Source organism: Clinocottus analis, unplaced genomic scaffold (assembly GCF_023055335.1).
Source record: "Clinocottus analis isolate CAN_PGR_092001 unplaced genomic scaffold, fCliAna1.0.p SCAF_25, whole genome shotgun sequence".
Lineage (NCBI taxonomy): Eukaryota > Metazoa > Chordata > Actinopteri > Perciformes > Cottidae > Clinocottus > Clinocottus analis.
The window spans coordinates 1,667,750-1,683,411 of NW_027175987.1; the positions used below are offsets into that span (position 1 = coordinate 1,667,750).

The 15,662-nt window shown below is 45.5% G+C and overlaps 2 protein-coding genes across 2 annotated transcripts; one reads left to right on the top strand and one right to left on the bottom strand.

Moving 5' to 3' along the window:
- The first annotated feature begins 82 nt into the window (after positions 1–82).
- crlf1b (cytokine receptor-like factor 1b) lies at positions 83–10,011 on the top strand. Its single transcript, XM_068591612.1, has 8 exons — positions 83–140; positions 2,436–2,714; positions 3,307–3,436; positions 3,621–3,793; positions 6,321–6,478; positions 7,067–7,235; positions 8,775–8,956; positions 9,926–10,011. The coding sequence occupies exons 1-8, from the start codon at positions 83–85 to the stop codon at positions 9,947–9,949; spliced, it is 1,173 nt and encodes a 390-aa protein (XP_068447713.1). The 3' UTR covers positions 9,950–10,011.
- A 1,345-nt stretch (positions 10,012–11,356) lies between these two features.
- rex1bd (required for excision 1-B domain containing) lies at positions 11,357–14,698 on the bottom strand. Its single transcript, XM_068591586.1, has 5 exons — positions 14,566–14,698; positions 13,624–13,706; positions 13,248–13,452; positions 11,946–12,034; positions 11,357–11,741 (listed from the first exon to the last, which is right to left on the bottom strand). The coding sequence occupies exons 1-5, from the start codon at positions 14,566–14,568 to the stop codon at positions 11,669–11,671; spliced, it is 453 nt and encodes a 150-aa protein (XP_068447687.1). The 5' UTR covers positions 14,569–14,698; the 3' UTR covers positions 11,357–11,668.
- Positions 14,699–15,662: the final 964 nt, after the last annotated feature.

The window sequence follows — 15,662 nt, forward strand, 5'->3', positions numbered from 1 at the left end:
CGGTCAACCCTCCTCCAGCTTCGCACTGCAAGTCTGCCCCCCGCGCGCGCCCCCCGGAAGCCCGGGAAGCGGCGAGAGAACCATGTTCTGCTTCGCGGTTCTCCTCCTGCTGGCTCCACGTGCGCTGCTGTCCTCCATGCGTGAGTACCGCGCGACGCGCGACCCCGCTGGACGCGACCGCGTTTCTGTCGCTGCGCACCGGATGTGTGTGTGTGTGTGTGTGTGTGTGTGTGTGTGTGTGTGTGTGTGCGTGGGCGCGCGTGTGCATGTGCGCGTGTGTTAACTTAAAGACGGAGTTCCTCGTCGGGAGTCGCTCTCTGGAGGCTTCAGACCAATGACACCAGTTTAAAACCAGTATGAAGGACTTCAAAAAAAAACGTTTAAAAAGTGTCCAGCTGCTGTGTCACCGATTTTATTAATAAGAATAATGATGATAATAGATAACCAGAGAGGGTGTTTTTTCTATTAAGTCAGATAGTAGGGGAGAAAATTGATTAAAAAAAATCCTCTATCACAGTATATGTATATATTGCAATAGTCATATAGTATATTTTGACTTTGATTATGGGAAATCAATATATGATGTGTCTGGTTAAAATAACCAAATAACAACATCAGCGTCTGACCTTATGGATATTTGAATGAATATCACTATTGATTCAAGACAGACCAATATCCATAATTACCATCAACATTTCTGATAAGTACTTCTCAGTTCTGATGTTTTGTAACCAGGTAAACTCGTCTGTGCTTTCTGGTGGACAAGTTATAGGAGAAATATAGCCAAATCATATCATTATCCACTAAAATGAATCCATATGCAGAGCCCCCTCGTGAGAGATATGATTAGATGTGATTGTTTGCGTTGGTTTAGACAGAGCAAGAGCTATTAATGCGCTTTTCTAGCCTCCCCGACCACTCGATGCACTTCAACACTACGCACGCTATCATTCCCACTCTTCAACCAGGACTCCAACTCCCAAGCGCACACATTCACACACCGTGGGGTCAAGTGTGTCGCCCCAAGGACACACCGACACACCGACACACCCACGCGCTCCTCTGGATGTCCTCGGATCGAAGGTCGGCCACGGTCGCCTCATAGATGTCGCTGATGAGACACATTTAAATAACCAGCGTTCGACAGCGCTGTCGCATGAAGCAAATGCGGGAGAGATAATGATATTGCAAGTTGTTTACGCGCACCTTTCTAATCATAAGACTGAGGAAATGATCTGCAAGTGGCGTGTAAATCATGTAAGGCCCTTCGCACATTTGTAATCTTTCCTCATTTAGATTTCACACCTGTTTTATATTGAATATCACGGGAGGCCCCGAGGTCGAGCCCTCGCGCTTCCTGCACGTCGACACAGTTCTCATCGTTTCACATCAGTCTTGGCATTCGGTGCTGGAGTCGGCGCAGTGGCACATGTGTTGGAAAGCTTTGTCCAGCGGCCACCTGGAGCCGAGGTTAATACAACTCTGCCCTCGCCGCTCTGAGAGGAAGGAGCCCAGTGGTGACGTTTCTCATGGGCATCAATCATAAAGGAAAACTTTAAGTGTAAGAGGGGTCGCGGGATGGAAAAGCGCTCAAGGATTTTACCGACACAACCAGGGTGACCTTTCCGACAGATTCTACCGGGGCTCCATAAATCGTCTTCATTACTGGGTCATAAATATGTGCTGAGCCGCTGCTCTGTTGTGCTGCAGTGCCGCCGCACTCCTCAACACAAACACAAAGTTGTGCTCACGGCCGGAAAGAGATTTGGACACGGAGAGTGTTCGACACGGAAAAGAAATCGAGCTGCACAGCAACCGAGTGCGTCTGATTGAAGGAGTGGCACATCTATGAAAATGAGAGGTGGAGACGGGGCGAGGAAAGTAAGAGAAGCTGGTTTACTGCATCTCAAGGCTTTGGTGTTCTTTGCTTTTTTGTTTTGTTTTTTTGGGCCTCAAAAAAGATAGAAATGAATTTACATCTGTTGCATGTTAAGTAGGAGGCACGTAGCAGAATCAAGAGATGGAAAAAATAGAAGAGAAAGAAGTCTTCTGCACACTGTCGGCTTCTGAAACCACCCGAAAAGGAAACAAAGGAACTGAAACAATATTTAAAATCAATACAAAGAATTGGTTAAATTAGCTGTAATCTAATGAGTTGATCAAACATGTATTATGTTGAAAGATAATTACATTAAAAACTATATATATATGTGTCACATTTGCATCTTTTAAATTTGGGGATTTGCAGCTTTTCCTCGTTTTGTGTTTAAGTTAAATAAATACCTTTTGTGTTTTAGACAGACTTGATCAGGTCAAACACACAATTGTAATGTGATGGGCGTGTTGCACTGATGTACTTGAGACTTAAAGGTGCATTAAAAGAGAAAGAGAGGCTGATGTAAGATACTATATTCATGTCCGTTCCCACCGCGCAGACGTAGCGGTCATCTCCCCTCAGGATCCCGTCCTGCGTATCGGCTCCAGCCTGACCGCCACGTGCACGCTGAGCCCCGAGCTGGGCCTCCACGCCCGCACGCTGTACTGGACCCTGAACGGGATGAGCCTGTCCATCGCCACCTACGGCGTGGTGAGCCCCGAGGCCCTGAGCGTCACGCTCCACAACCTCAACGGCTCCCAGCAGCAGTCTGGAGACAACCTGGTGTGTCACGGGGCAGATGGACGCGTCCTGGCCGGTTCCTGCCTCTACGTGGGCTGTAAGTGGAGGCCTCTTCGCCGCCGTCTGCGCACTCCCATGGAAACGTCTCATTGAGATGCACTTGGGCTCAGTGTGTGTGTGTGTGTGTGTGTGTGAGATTCAATGAAAAAACACATAATCTTGTGCTCAGTCTAATAAAGTCCTAGTTTGTTAAACTATGCTGGGTTTGTTAGTTAGCACAAGCACATTTATTATGTTGTTAATGTACACCGACATGCAAACCCTGTGAAATAATAAAATAATATGTTGTTACGCACTCTGGACAAACAACAATGTTCCTGAGTTCGAAAATCTTTCAAATGCAGGTATTTAAAAAGATCCTTTCGCTCTCAACTGGTGTCACACAACCTCGAAATAACACATTTGTTGATCTGTTTATCTATTTGGGGAACCTTGATATGAAAACGTTGTGATGTGAACCCTTTCTATTTTTAGCTGTACATAAAAGCATACTTGATTATAATCTGTAGTTGCAGGTCTGTTGCTCTAGCGTTCTGCTCCACAGGAATGGAGCACATCAGCCATGTGTTGTTTTCGTGTGAATGTCAGAATAAAAGATTTTGCGTCTTCTCTTTTTTTTTTTACTCCAGGGCCTCCAGAAAAGCCGGTCAATGTAACCTGTTTGTCCCACAACACAAAGGACCTGAGCTGCAAGTGGAGCCCGGGGGGGCGGGGCGAGACCCACGTCCGAACCAAATACACCCTCAAGTACAAATTGAGGTGAGCGACCCGGACCTGCTGCCGCTCACAGGTCGCTCACCTCGTCCGACGCTCGTCCGCCTGCAAACAGAGCCAGCGTTGGTTTTTCCCCCCTCGCGTGCTCGGTGTGCAAAAACAGCCCGGCTGCCTCTTGGTGAACAGGCGTCAGAGTTTATTTTGAATCCCTGCGTTTGCTTCCGTCCAGGTGGTACGGGCGAGAGAAGGAGTGTGAAATGTACAGCACGGGGAAGCAGCGTTACTCGTGCTACATCCCCCGCAACCTCGCCCTCTTCACGCCGTACGAGATCTGGGTGGAGGCCTCCAATAAGCTGGGCTCCGCCACCTCGGACACCATCACCCTGGACATCCTCGATGTAGGTGGGTGGGCGACGGTTTTTAAAGGAGGTCTCCTTTGCCCGGTCCTTTCCCCCATGTTTTATTTCTCCTTCTTTCTTGTCCTTTTCGCCCGTTCCGTTTGTTGGTCTGCAGCTCGCCTGCATATGGCGAACACACTTCGTTAGGGGAGAGGAGGGATTTGTTTTTATGGTGCGCTCTCTCCAACCCGCCTCTGCAACAGCGTTATGGGTTCAGGCTGCTTCTCTCTAAAGGAACTGTAGCGTTGTAAAAAGTTAACCGCACATCCGATGCCTCTCCGGGAAAAGGCCTCGCAGGTTTCTTTGCGAGAAATTTAGGTCATGTGCAATTTGCTCTCCCGGCGCTGACGCCACCAGGCCTCCGGCGAGCCGAGCGCCCCGCTCTGAAAGCGCTGTTTGTTGTCCGCGGCCGGGGCATCCGCTGACCATCCATCCTCACCCCGCACACTGAGGAACAGTTGGAGAAGGGCCGGAGGAGAAGGACGAGCCTTGCCATATGGATGATGCATTGCACTTTCCCAATAACAGAAACAATAAGCTGGGAGTATATTTGTTCTGGCTTGGTTTCCCCTCTCTCCCTTGAGCTGAATGCTGAAGAACAAATAAAGCTGAAAAGCAGCGTCACGCACGCACCAGCAGGGAAAGATATCTGAGGCAGGAGGTCACGAGCGGGAAATACTTTTACAAGTTCTTTAATAAGTTCCTGCCTTTATCTCTCCGTCCACTTCATCTTTCCCTGCGTGTTGCTCTCCTTTTTAAAGCGCTTGATTTGTTTACAACTTTTTATTGCTGGAGTTTGACTGAGGGAACAACACCCTCTTTATTCTGTTGCCTTCCAACGCTGGAACCTTTTGTTTATAATGTATTCTCCCGTGTACATAAATCTGTTAACGGATGAATTAATTTGTATTTATTTTGCTCACAGCTGGCAAGTGTTCAGTCGACGCGTTAGTGTTTGCATTTATGGTTACGAGACCTTTCAATTTGTCTCCGGTTCTGGTTTGCGAACACGTCGTTGCAGTTGGTTTCGCCTCCTTTTACACCATTGCCACATTTTTCTGTACAAAAGGCAATTTCATAAAAAAACAAACATCTTTCTCATCTACATTCTCTTGTAAGTAGCGACAACCTCAGGGTAAAGATGTCTGACCAGCGTTCCACCTCCACGTCGCTCATCCTGGTTCTGGTTCTGAGGTTCTACAGTCGATCAGAGCTCCATTTCCAGGACCCGGAAACAAACGTTCTCGGGGGAGGCTGAGCGGCGGGATACCAACGAGAACTGGAGCACCCTCCCCGGTCCTGCCTTTCTCCAATGGGAACCACCGCCGAGACAGCCGAACAATGTCCAGAGCCTTCAACGCCTCAGGACGGATGTCCTCCTCGCCCTGGCGCCGAGGTGCATTTGGACTACCGCCGGGATATGAACGGGTCTTTCCCCAGGTCTTCCTCCTCCCACGTCGGTCGGGTTTAAAAACGAGCTGACCACAACTTGTAGCGGACGCTGCCACAATGGAGGCTTTGAACATGGCCCGCTCGGATCCCGTGTCCCAGCATCCTCAGCGTTCTAAGCTCAACCTCACAAACACATTGGGATTACGAGGTCTGTCCGGCAACCGCCCCCCCACCCAAACCGCCATCCGATCCAACTCCCCACCAGGTGGGGATCAGTTGCTGGAGCTGCTGTTTGATGCACAAGCCAACGCAGCAGCGCTCAGCTGGGGGCTCGGGATGAACCCCCACATCCGCCTGGCACCTCTCCGCCTGGGCGAAGGTCCAGCTCCTCTCCAGGAGTTTGGTTCCAGAAGTCTTTAGTTGGTACCGCTTCATCTCCCGCAGCAGCTCCAGGTCCCTCTCCGCCATAGAGGTGATATTGCATATAGAGCCAGTCTGCCATGGCGTCAGTAGGTGCATGCGCTTGCCGGTGAGCTGCCTTCCCAGGTCTGGCTCCAGAAAGGGACCGTGGTTTGAGGAGTTGAGTTTAAAACAATGAATAATTGATTGACAACACAACATTTTGACAGTATTTTTGTGTTGTTGTTGTATAAGAGAAGGACAGTTTGCCTCTTTCTTTGTACGAAGCACCAGTTTGACCTACACTACATGTAAATATTGTCTCGTTCAAAACATAAAAAAGGGTTCATCATTATTTTCATGATCGATTTTTATCATTTATCTTATTTGTTTTCAGGAAAGAGGAGTCAGTCAGAGAGAGGAATTAAAGAAAATGATACAAGGACAAAACCATCAAGACGAGAGGAATGTAGTTTAAAGAAATGTGGTCAAAAAACGTTGGATTTGTCAGGAAATAAGACGTATTAAACTTGTATTTGAGACAGATGGCAGTTTGCTGGCTCAGCACTGATAATCATAAAGAATGGTGAGGTATGATGCGTGTCTGCTCTCGGTGTTGTGGAACAATATCCGCTGCGGCTTTTATCTCTCTTCAGGTCATTCAAACCTCTCGTGTCTTTGCCCTGATTACTGTCCATCTGCTGCCTGCAAACCTTTCACACGTGTCCTCCTCCGCGCAGTGACCACCGACCCGCCTGCCAACGTGCAGGTGAGTCGCGTCGGCGACCTTGAGGACCAGCTGACGGTCCGCTGGGCCAGCCCCCCCGAGCTCAAGGACATCCTGTTTCAGGCCAAATACCAGATCCGCTACCGACTGGAGGACAGCACTGAATGGAAGGTGGTCCGCACACACAAACCTGCAGCCTACGCACACTTAGACTGTCGCTGTGACACCTCCGAGGCAGCCGTGGAAACATTTGAGGTGCAGCATTGACTGATCCGTTCAAACGATGAACATAAACGTTGCTCCCGCTGCATCTCGGGGCTCCTGCATGTGGCTTTCATTACAAAGCAAATCACACTTCCGTGAAAAACCTTCGGTTGCTGGGACATGTTGAACACTGGCTTTCATCCAGATGTGCAGTAGTGGAGCTTTAGGAAAGTGGTATTCTTTCAAATTGAGTCTTTTGATATTTTCTGTCCTCGGCTCCTTCTATATTTTGTCTCTGCTGTGTAGGTACTTGCAGTATTCTTTGAGTTATGGATTCAGCATTGAATGACAAGGTCAAGCTAAACATGTTTAAATATCTCGACTACAAAATATCCTTTCCTACTTGTGCTACAGGCAGATGGAAAAAAAATAAAAACACTACGAAAAGACCATAAAAATATCTGGACGTGTGGAATAAGGAAGGATTTCTTCTCTTCTGCTCCGGTATTTATTTTTTTTATCACATCTTTTTGTTCATGTTGTTTTGTCGCACAGGTGGTGGATGATGTTGGCAACCAGACATCGTGTCGGCTCGCCGGCCTCCGGCCCGGCACCGTCTATTTCGTCCAGGTGAGGTGCAACCCGGTGGGCATCTACGGCTCCAGGAAGCCGGGCATCTGGAGTGACTGGAGCCACCCGGCTGCCGCCTCCACACCCAGCAGCGGTGAGTCCACTGCAGAGAATGTTTTTTTTTACACAAGATTGAATGAACAAAAGAGATCTCTGTGTTCTCGAGACACTCAAACTTAAATCCACCAACTATTGAAAAAAAAGCTACAAGTGAAGTAGTTCCTTTCAAAGTCCATCTCGTGTCTTTAAATGGCTTTTAAATGCTTCCCGAACGTCTGTGACGCACATAAATCTAGAGCATTTGTTCCTTTCTAATAATCAACCTTTCATTGCCAATTAAAGCCAGGGGAAAAAAAAACCAACAATGTCCTTATCCCCGTTTCAACATCCTGAATAAGCAGATCCAAACCGCATGCGACTCGGGAGAAAGGAAACATCAATAGGCGAGATACCGTGATAGAAATCTCCCAGCGGAGGATTAGAGGGAAGTGAAAGAGCCACGGGGACACGCCGATAGATTTTTGTCGTCTGCTTCAAAGATTGATCAAGTTAAAAAGCTGGTTGTCAGTCCGCGCGGCACACACCGGGCCTATAAAGCTTGAGTGGAAGCAGGTTTCGGGGGCAGGAGGAGCAGATAATGAGTTACATAGGTCGTGCGGTATTTACTCCCAAAAGGGAGGAAGTCGTTATCGGGCTCTGTTGTTTGCCACAAAGGATTGATTGTAGCAGACGTACGACTTTCAGTAGACGTTCCTCCCCAGAAACAGAAGGATGGGAGATCAGCACCGGGGTTTTTAGGCGTTACACGGATAAACTGTAGCCGTAAAATGAAATTAAGCGACATGAATCATCAGAAATGTTCGAAGCGCAAGTGTTTTTGTTTCTTTACTCGATTTATTTGTGAAACTGTGCCGGAGCGTGATCTTAGGGTTTGAGACGGATATTAGAAAAGTGTCATTTCTAGCCTACTAAAGGGTGTTTGATGTTTTTGAATTAGTTATTGTCTTTTCTTCCCCCATATACGCCATATTCTCACAGTGCCCTTGTCAGGACTCCCCCCGGGGGGCACGGTGGTCATACGCCTCCTCCAAGTCCACGAAACACATGTGGACTGGACGGGCGAGCTCTCGTGACCTCTCCAACACCCCTGTGAGGGTAAAAGAGCCGGTCCGCTGTTCCGTGGCCGGGACGGAAACCGGCAGACAGAAAAAACAAATCGAACAAATGAAAAGTTTGGCGCCAGATCAGAAGCTTGAATGCGTCTGCAGAATGTCACGGCGATCCGGCCTGGCGTTGTCGACACGTTTCAGTCCGGGACCAAAATGGCGCGCCAACCGTCAGACAGACTTGACGTTGCGATCTGCCCGACAGCGGAACCGTTTTCCGGAGAGTCTCGTCGCACTTTCGGTGTTTACGCCTCGAAAACGTCGAGGATCGCTACTGGAAACAAGTGTCCAAAAAAATAAGAAGCATATCAGTCCCACTCACGCTGACACATTAAAAAGCAGCTGGTGCATAATCCATGCACCACCTTGCACTTACGTCCTCACGATAACCTTGATGCTGATCTCCCATCCTCCCTCCTCACTACCTCTTCATCCCCCCTACCCCCCTCCTCCTCCTGCCCTCCCAGAGAGGCTGCAGAGCGGCTCCTGCGACCCGAAGCCCGGCGAGCAGAACTCCACCCTGCGACGGGAACTCAAGCAGTTCTTCGGCTGGGTCCGCAAGCACGCGTCCGGCTGCAGCGGCATGTCAATCAAACTGTACGACCAGTGGAGGGTGTGGCTGCAGAAATCGCACAGAACGCGCAACCAGGTAGGTAAGCAGAATCTCTCCCGCTCCTTCTTTTCATTATCTCTGCTGAGCACACGCACACACACACACACACACACACACACACACACAAACAGCCACTGCTGCATTGGAGCACTGAACTGAATTTCTGAACCCTGCCTTTGTTTTTTGCCATGTGGTCATCATTTTGACAAATCGCAAAGAGGACCGATTCCTCTTGAACTGGCTGGCTCTGGGAAGTTTCAGCCCGTTTACTTTATGATCAGGTGAAATGTGCGGTTTTCGACTCCCAGCGGTGGGAGCACCAAAGTAGACGCTCTCTGATTTTTATAACATACTTTAACGACGTCGGCTTGGATCTGAAGCGGAGGACCACAACAAAGAGAAAGGAGCACGTACATGCAATTAACGGCCCGCTGCAATGTGTTCCCTTTGTTTGGGCTTGGCGAGGCACGAAAAAAATAACTCGGGCCGAATAGGCAGGCGGAGCCTCGGCGTCTTCTCTGCGTTGACGTGACTTCGCGAGGAGTTCAGGCGCTTCGGCCACATCCTCTGCCGCCCGCTCCGTGAACTCACAGCAGAAACCCGTCGCTCTACCTGACTCTATTAGCTCGGCGGGCTCGAGTGTTTCTGTGCTTTGCGCAGCACACCCGGGCCGTCGCCTGAATAACGTCTCTCTTCACGCGCCGTGACAGCTTCCCATTGATTACCGAGAGAGAGAGAGAGAGAGAGAGAGAGAGAGAGAGAGAGAGAGAGAGAGAGAGAGAGAGAGAGAGAGAGAGAGAGAGAGAGAGAGAGAAAGAGGTAGCAGGGGGCTGGGAGCGGTACGCGGAGAATAAGAAGGAGCTGACGCAAAGAGAGAAGAAGAGTGGAGGGGGGTGGGGGAGGAGGGGACGAGAGAGAAGTGGCAGCCAGACTGAGCGATTATCGTGACGATTGTAAATTACTTGCTTCATCCCAGTATGAACCATCTGCTTTTTGTCTTTTCAGATTCTACAGGACGATAATTTATAGCAGCGCCGCTCGGCACCGCCGCGGTGTTTAATTCGAGCGCAGCATCAAGAAACACTGACGGATAACGGGCCCCGAGGGTCCCGGCTATATGAGAGGTCCAATGCCCCGTCTGAGGGATACTGCAGTGTGTGGTCAGACAGCCTGAGCTTGAGTTTAAAGGGCCCGAGTGGAAGATAACTGGAGAGAGACAATGCAACCCTTTTTTCGGCCTTTTTTCGCTGGCCAAATGTGTCCGTTAGTCCTGCGTATACAAAGGTTAAAAGGCCCTCAGGAACTGCACTTTTATTGTGAAAAACAAAAGTTAGCGTCACAGTTTAGACCGCTAATCTTGTGTAAGACGACTCATATATGATACTTGTATGTCAAGTGATACTAAAGCATTACTGTAGGAAGTACATGTAATGGGAGAACTGGGAAGGAAATGTTCAAAACAACCCAAACTCAACTTATTATTGGGAATAGTATTTTTTTAAAGCTGTGGTTTCCTCCAGGCAAATCTGAATCTGTGAGGTTTACTCTTATTATTGGTGGCCTTTAGGATAGTTTGTCTCCAGCTTTTACTGTTGGAACTATCACTTTTAGTAGAGCTGCCTTAACCATCTTTTTCTTCATCAAATCATTTTCTGATGAATCTCAAAGGGTTTCTTCTTCTTTTTTTTAAGAATCAAACAATATGAATCACTTTCTAAAGGCCAGTCTTTAAATATATTGCCTGACAAACGTAAAGTACAAAGATATTCAATTTCAATATTTGGCACTTTGCTCCTAAAGAAATAACTTTAACAGCCGGCAATTCACTTTCTGTCCTTCGATTCAGATGAAGGTCAGTGGAAAATATCTTTGTGAAATCACTAAGGAGCTGTTTGACCACCGCCATATAAATATTATAGATAATCACTTCATTGAAGGTTTTGCTTGCAGCAGACAAAGGGAATTAATGAGCAGAGTGAATGTGAATTTTGTTACAAAAAAAATAAAATTCAAAGACGACTTTCAGCCTTCGTCGAACATGAAGAAATAAACAGAATTAACTTAATCCTTTTGGAAATACCTCGTTTGTGAGCGGTAAAGGATTACGTAATTTTAAACTCAAACTGCCACGCCTCGTAGTTCAAAAATGGCTCTTCCAGAAAGTAATCAGACATCTAGTGGCGAGGTATCTAAACGGTTGCGTGTTGACGCCATTTATAAAGTTAAATTGATATATTTCATACTGTAGCAAGTGTTTGTTCTATCTGTAAAATGCAGACTCGGTTCCATGTCAGTAAAACTTTTTTTAAGACATTTTCATAATGTTTATATTTTTACAACTGCTTATTGTAATGTTTTTTGTTTAAGTTATATTCTTTTACTTCACCCAAAGTGCCTCTGAGAATACTCTGTAATGTATAAAAACAGTAAAAGGTCAAACGTCTCTTCTTTATTTAAAAAGAAATTACGAATCATCAAGTAAACAAAGATTGTGGGTTTAAACCAACAGGGATTATCGAACCTCTCGAATATTTACATTTCTTTCTTTTTTTTGCCGAGGTATGCATTAACAAAAACACGTGACTGCAAATAGAAACACACAGAGCCAGAATGAGAAAAGTCCCCCGGGTGGAGTAAGACTGCTGCAGCGAGCAGGGCGGAGCCACAGAGATCGATAAGCGCAGCCGAGGAGTCAAAGATGGAAGTTGCAGCAGAGCCGATTTGCCCCCGCCTCCCGGGAGCCACCTGTCAATCAAACTCCTCAGCGTCATAATTAAAGTCCTCCATGATTTCACTCAGGGCCTCTTTGTTCTTGATAATCCTGGAGGAAGGAGGAGAAGAAAAAAACACATCGGGTGTCACGTTACAACCATTCGTGAGCATCTTTTGACAGTGGCAGTCCGTTAAAAAGTATCCGAGGAAATGGGAAGTCCTCCAGAGCTGACAGCGGTTTGATGGTGAGTGAGTGGCTAGGTCAGCAGGGAGCGGAGGCAGTAAACGGAAGGTTGGTAATAGCTGCTCTTACTCGTGCTTGATCTCCTGAATCTGTTCTTGACAGCCCTCGTCCTCCGGGTGATCCTGGGCCCGCTGCCTGGCCAGCTGCAGCTTGGCTGTCTGTTGAGAAGGCACATCAGATAGGATTTATGCAAACCATTCATCAGCGGAGGACGGAGGGGAGACGAGAGAACGCTCTCTGAGATAATAGGAGCTTTATGACATTACTGGCAGAAAGGCAGCCGAGTCGGTATTATGGGAAGGAGTGTCAACCTTCGTACAACCTCTGAACACCAGATGTACGAGATGTGGACCGTTCAAGAATGTGGGAAGCGCCGAGGCGTACTATTTTAACACCGACCTCAGACTGTCTGTCCAATCACGGGGAGCGTCACAGGCGTACTCGCGTGTCACTGACTTGAAACAGAATCCCAAAAATCTGAAGCCTCATGCATTATTCCTCCATGTAGTGGAGACACTTTATGACTTGAGCTGCCAGCGTGATGAGAATCTCTGAGTCCTCAACATGACAGTGGTGAAAGCAGCACTTGAAGCAAGAGGGAGCTTATGAAACGTTTTGCATTAGAAGTCTGCCTCCTTGTGGTGGGACAGAGGGATAGCATCACGGATTTAAAAAAGTGTGAACTTGTCATAGAATACTTACATTATGTGATAATTATTTATTATAACATTATTGGGGCTCAATGCATGGGTGGAATATGTTGTCAAAAAATGTAAGTTTAAATAGAATTATAATTGTCAACAGCTGCTATTATTGTTTATGAACCCCTTTTTTACAGGGTTCATACACATTTTGACCAATGGATTTTCATGACTTAATTAATAAATGACACAAATGAACGAGAGACAATAGTTTGATTAAAAGAATAAACATTTATATTAGATGCCTGTATGTGTGCCTGCTTATATTTTGAGCGTCTTTCTTTTAAAAGCATATTAATTACTTCAAACTCAGAGTAAATGAATGTCATGAACATATAATTATAACACATTTACATGACTTTTACAAAACGTTTGGGATTAAACATTTTTCAAGGACTTTTCCAGGTCTGGAAATAACTATTTTAAAATTCCATAACTTTTCCAGGTTTGCAATGACTGTACGAATCCCGTTTAATAGTGTTGTCTCTTAATTATAGATAAGTTAAAAAATAAATAGCCTCACAACTATGTCCATGTATTGGTAAAAAAAATTATGCGTGTGTATTTGTCATCAGTCTGTATAGAGATACACTTATTACTACAAATATTGTTATTGTCTTGTACAATGGTGATTCCTGGATTCAACATAACGTTCTTGTCTTTTACATACCAGTTCTAGTTTCTGCTTCTCTTTGCTCTGCAGCTTCTCAATGTGCTCAGAGAGGGCCGGCCTGTCAAAGTCGTGGTGCAGCTTTCCTTTGATGTCCAGCATTTCCGTGGAGATGCCGCAGAAGGCCTGCGTTATCTCATGGACCAGCTGCCTGTAGTGGTCGAAGTCATAATGGGGCCCTGTCCTCAAGTAGGCCTCGTGTCCTCTGGAAGGCAGTAAACAACACCCATGAAAAACACACGCGGAGATGAACGAGGCGCACAATTCAGATGTATATGTTCACGTGCCCGAAATCAAGGACCGTGGTCCCTGGAGACGTATGCGGAGACATAACAAGAGTCAGCGTGGTGGTGGGTCATACGAGATACAAACGTACTCTTCAAAGAGCTGGTACGTCTCCACGCGCTCAGACTGAAGTTGATAAAACCTCTGGATCAGAGCTTTGAATTCAGTGGGGACCTACAGGGATGGGAAAAGGGAAAGTTAACACATAACATGCAGAGAGAATTAACAGCAGAGGAGTTCAGTCACATGACTTGGTCTCAGACACACTTCAGTCACAATTGATGACTTTAGACTTGACAAAATCATTGGAGACTTGCAACTTAACTTGGAGGTTAACACCAATGACACATGAGGTCATGTCTCCTTGAGCTCTTTGAAATAAAAACGCTAAAAAAGTATGTAATGTAAAAAGTGTGCCATGAATCAACTTCATTTATAAAGCAACTAATGTTTTCAGCAAGTCAACACTCAATTCTCCACATCCATTCAGTTTGAACTAGTCCGATAGTATAAAATAATATGTAATATAGTATTACTCTGTTGTTAAATAGGCATTACGTTCAGTGAAGAGCTCATTGTGACTTGTTAAGGACTCAAAACTCAAAAATTTGAGACTTGGCACCTGACTCCAAGCTGTTGTTGTTATTATTATTATTATTATTATTATTATTATTACTGTGGTCTTCACTTAAATCAAACTGAAACAAGTATGACGATTATAGTTAAACTCTAGCTCACAATCAATGTATCCACATAATTATGAACCTTTAAAAATACTTTTAAAAAAGCACTTTCCAGGCTCTCTTGTACACGTTATTCTAAATTTATATGATTATTTTTATAACTTTGCATCATGTTAAGATACTAGATTTGATGAAAATGAAGGCTTGTCACAAGTGACTCATCTGCTTAGCTTCAATAAAGTTAGAAGTGCGTTAGCCTCCACTTAGCTTTCATTAGCTTAGCACATGTGGAAGTCTTAGTTCGAGCCTCTCAGACATTGAACAGAAGTATAAAAATGGCGGACACTCACCATCGTAACCTGCCAGGAAGTACTGTCGCTAAGTGTCCACGGTTTATTACAGTGGCATGTTTATATTTCATAAATACAGGACGCTGTTTCACTTCAATGTGTGAATCAGCACCCAACTGCCCTGCCACCCGGAAATGACGACACTACGTAGCGTAGATCGTTGGTTTTCAAAATAAAAGTTCTTGAACAACAGCAGACTTGCACAGTTCCTGACGTATTCGTTATAAACCTGAAGCTCTTCCTGCAGCTGGGACAGTTTTCATCCATTGAAGCCAAAGCAGCTCGTGAGTTAAAAAGCACACTATAAGTCATAACAGAAACTATATTTACAAAATAAGTAAAGAATAAAGGGTCCTAATAAAACAAGTATGCACAATTGTTTAGATTAGATTTCTTTATTTGTCTCGCAGTGGGGAAGTGCATACAAGAGTATGTGTGTGTGTGTGTGTGTGTGTGTGTGTGTGTGTGTGTGTGTGTATGTGTGTGTGTGTTAATACAAATTTGTGTTAGGTGATGGTTGGTTGTAAAGTCTTCAGCAACCTGTTGTTTATTCAATGTCATTAAAAGACAGTCAACATATCGTAGTAGTAGATTAATAGCACTTAATTTATTTTCCTAACTCGTGTAATTAAGGGGAAGATAGGCGCTGTAATTAGGTAATTAGTTTCGGAAATCAGTGTAACTGTCCTCTGTAAATGAGAAGGACAACAACAACAACAACAACAACAACAACAACAACAACAACAATCTCACCACAAAAGAACTGCTTCTGGAGCTTTCTTTTTTTTCAATCAAAATGATTATGTTTTGCCAACATGGAGGATAAGTCCTTTCAATAGATTTAGTTTTTAGTTGAACATCTACAACTCCCATGACAATGCATTAACTAGGACATCAATTAATGTACTTTCAGCAACACTGAAGGTTTTATTTTGAAAGGGGTAAAACGGATTGACCGCCACTAACCAATCACATGTTTCTCTCGTCCACACAATGGGAAACAGTATGCTTTTATATTTAATTACAGAGGATGTATTGTAAAAAGAAAAAAAGGATCAACAATAATACATGGAGTAGTGTTTTATAAGCACAATATT

Bases quoted from the DNA above. Each gene is read 5' to 3' on its own strand.
- crlf1b (XM_068591612.1), top strand. From the start codon at position 83: ATGTTCTGCTTCGCGGTTCTCCTCCTGCTGGCTCCACGTGCGCTGCTG. The intron at 2,715-3,306 runs GTAAGTGGAGGC...TTTTTACTCCAG, and splicing joins TTCCTGCCTCTACGTGGGCT to GGCCTCCAGAAAAGCCGGTC. The intron at 3,794-6,320 runs GTGGGTGGGCGA...TCCTCCGCGCAG, and splicing joins CCTGGACATCCTCGATGTAG to TGACCACCGACCCGCCTGCC.
- rex1bd (XM_068591586.1), bottom strand. The intron at 13,453-13,623 runs GTACGTTTGTAT...ACTGCCTTCCAG, and splicing joins ACGTACCAGCTCTTTGAAGA to AGGACACGAGGCCTACTTGA. The intron at 12,035-13,247 runs GTATGTAAAAGA...CCTTCTCAACAG, and splicing joins AGAAGCAGAAACTAGAACTG to ACAGCCAAGCTGCAGCTGGC.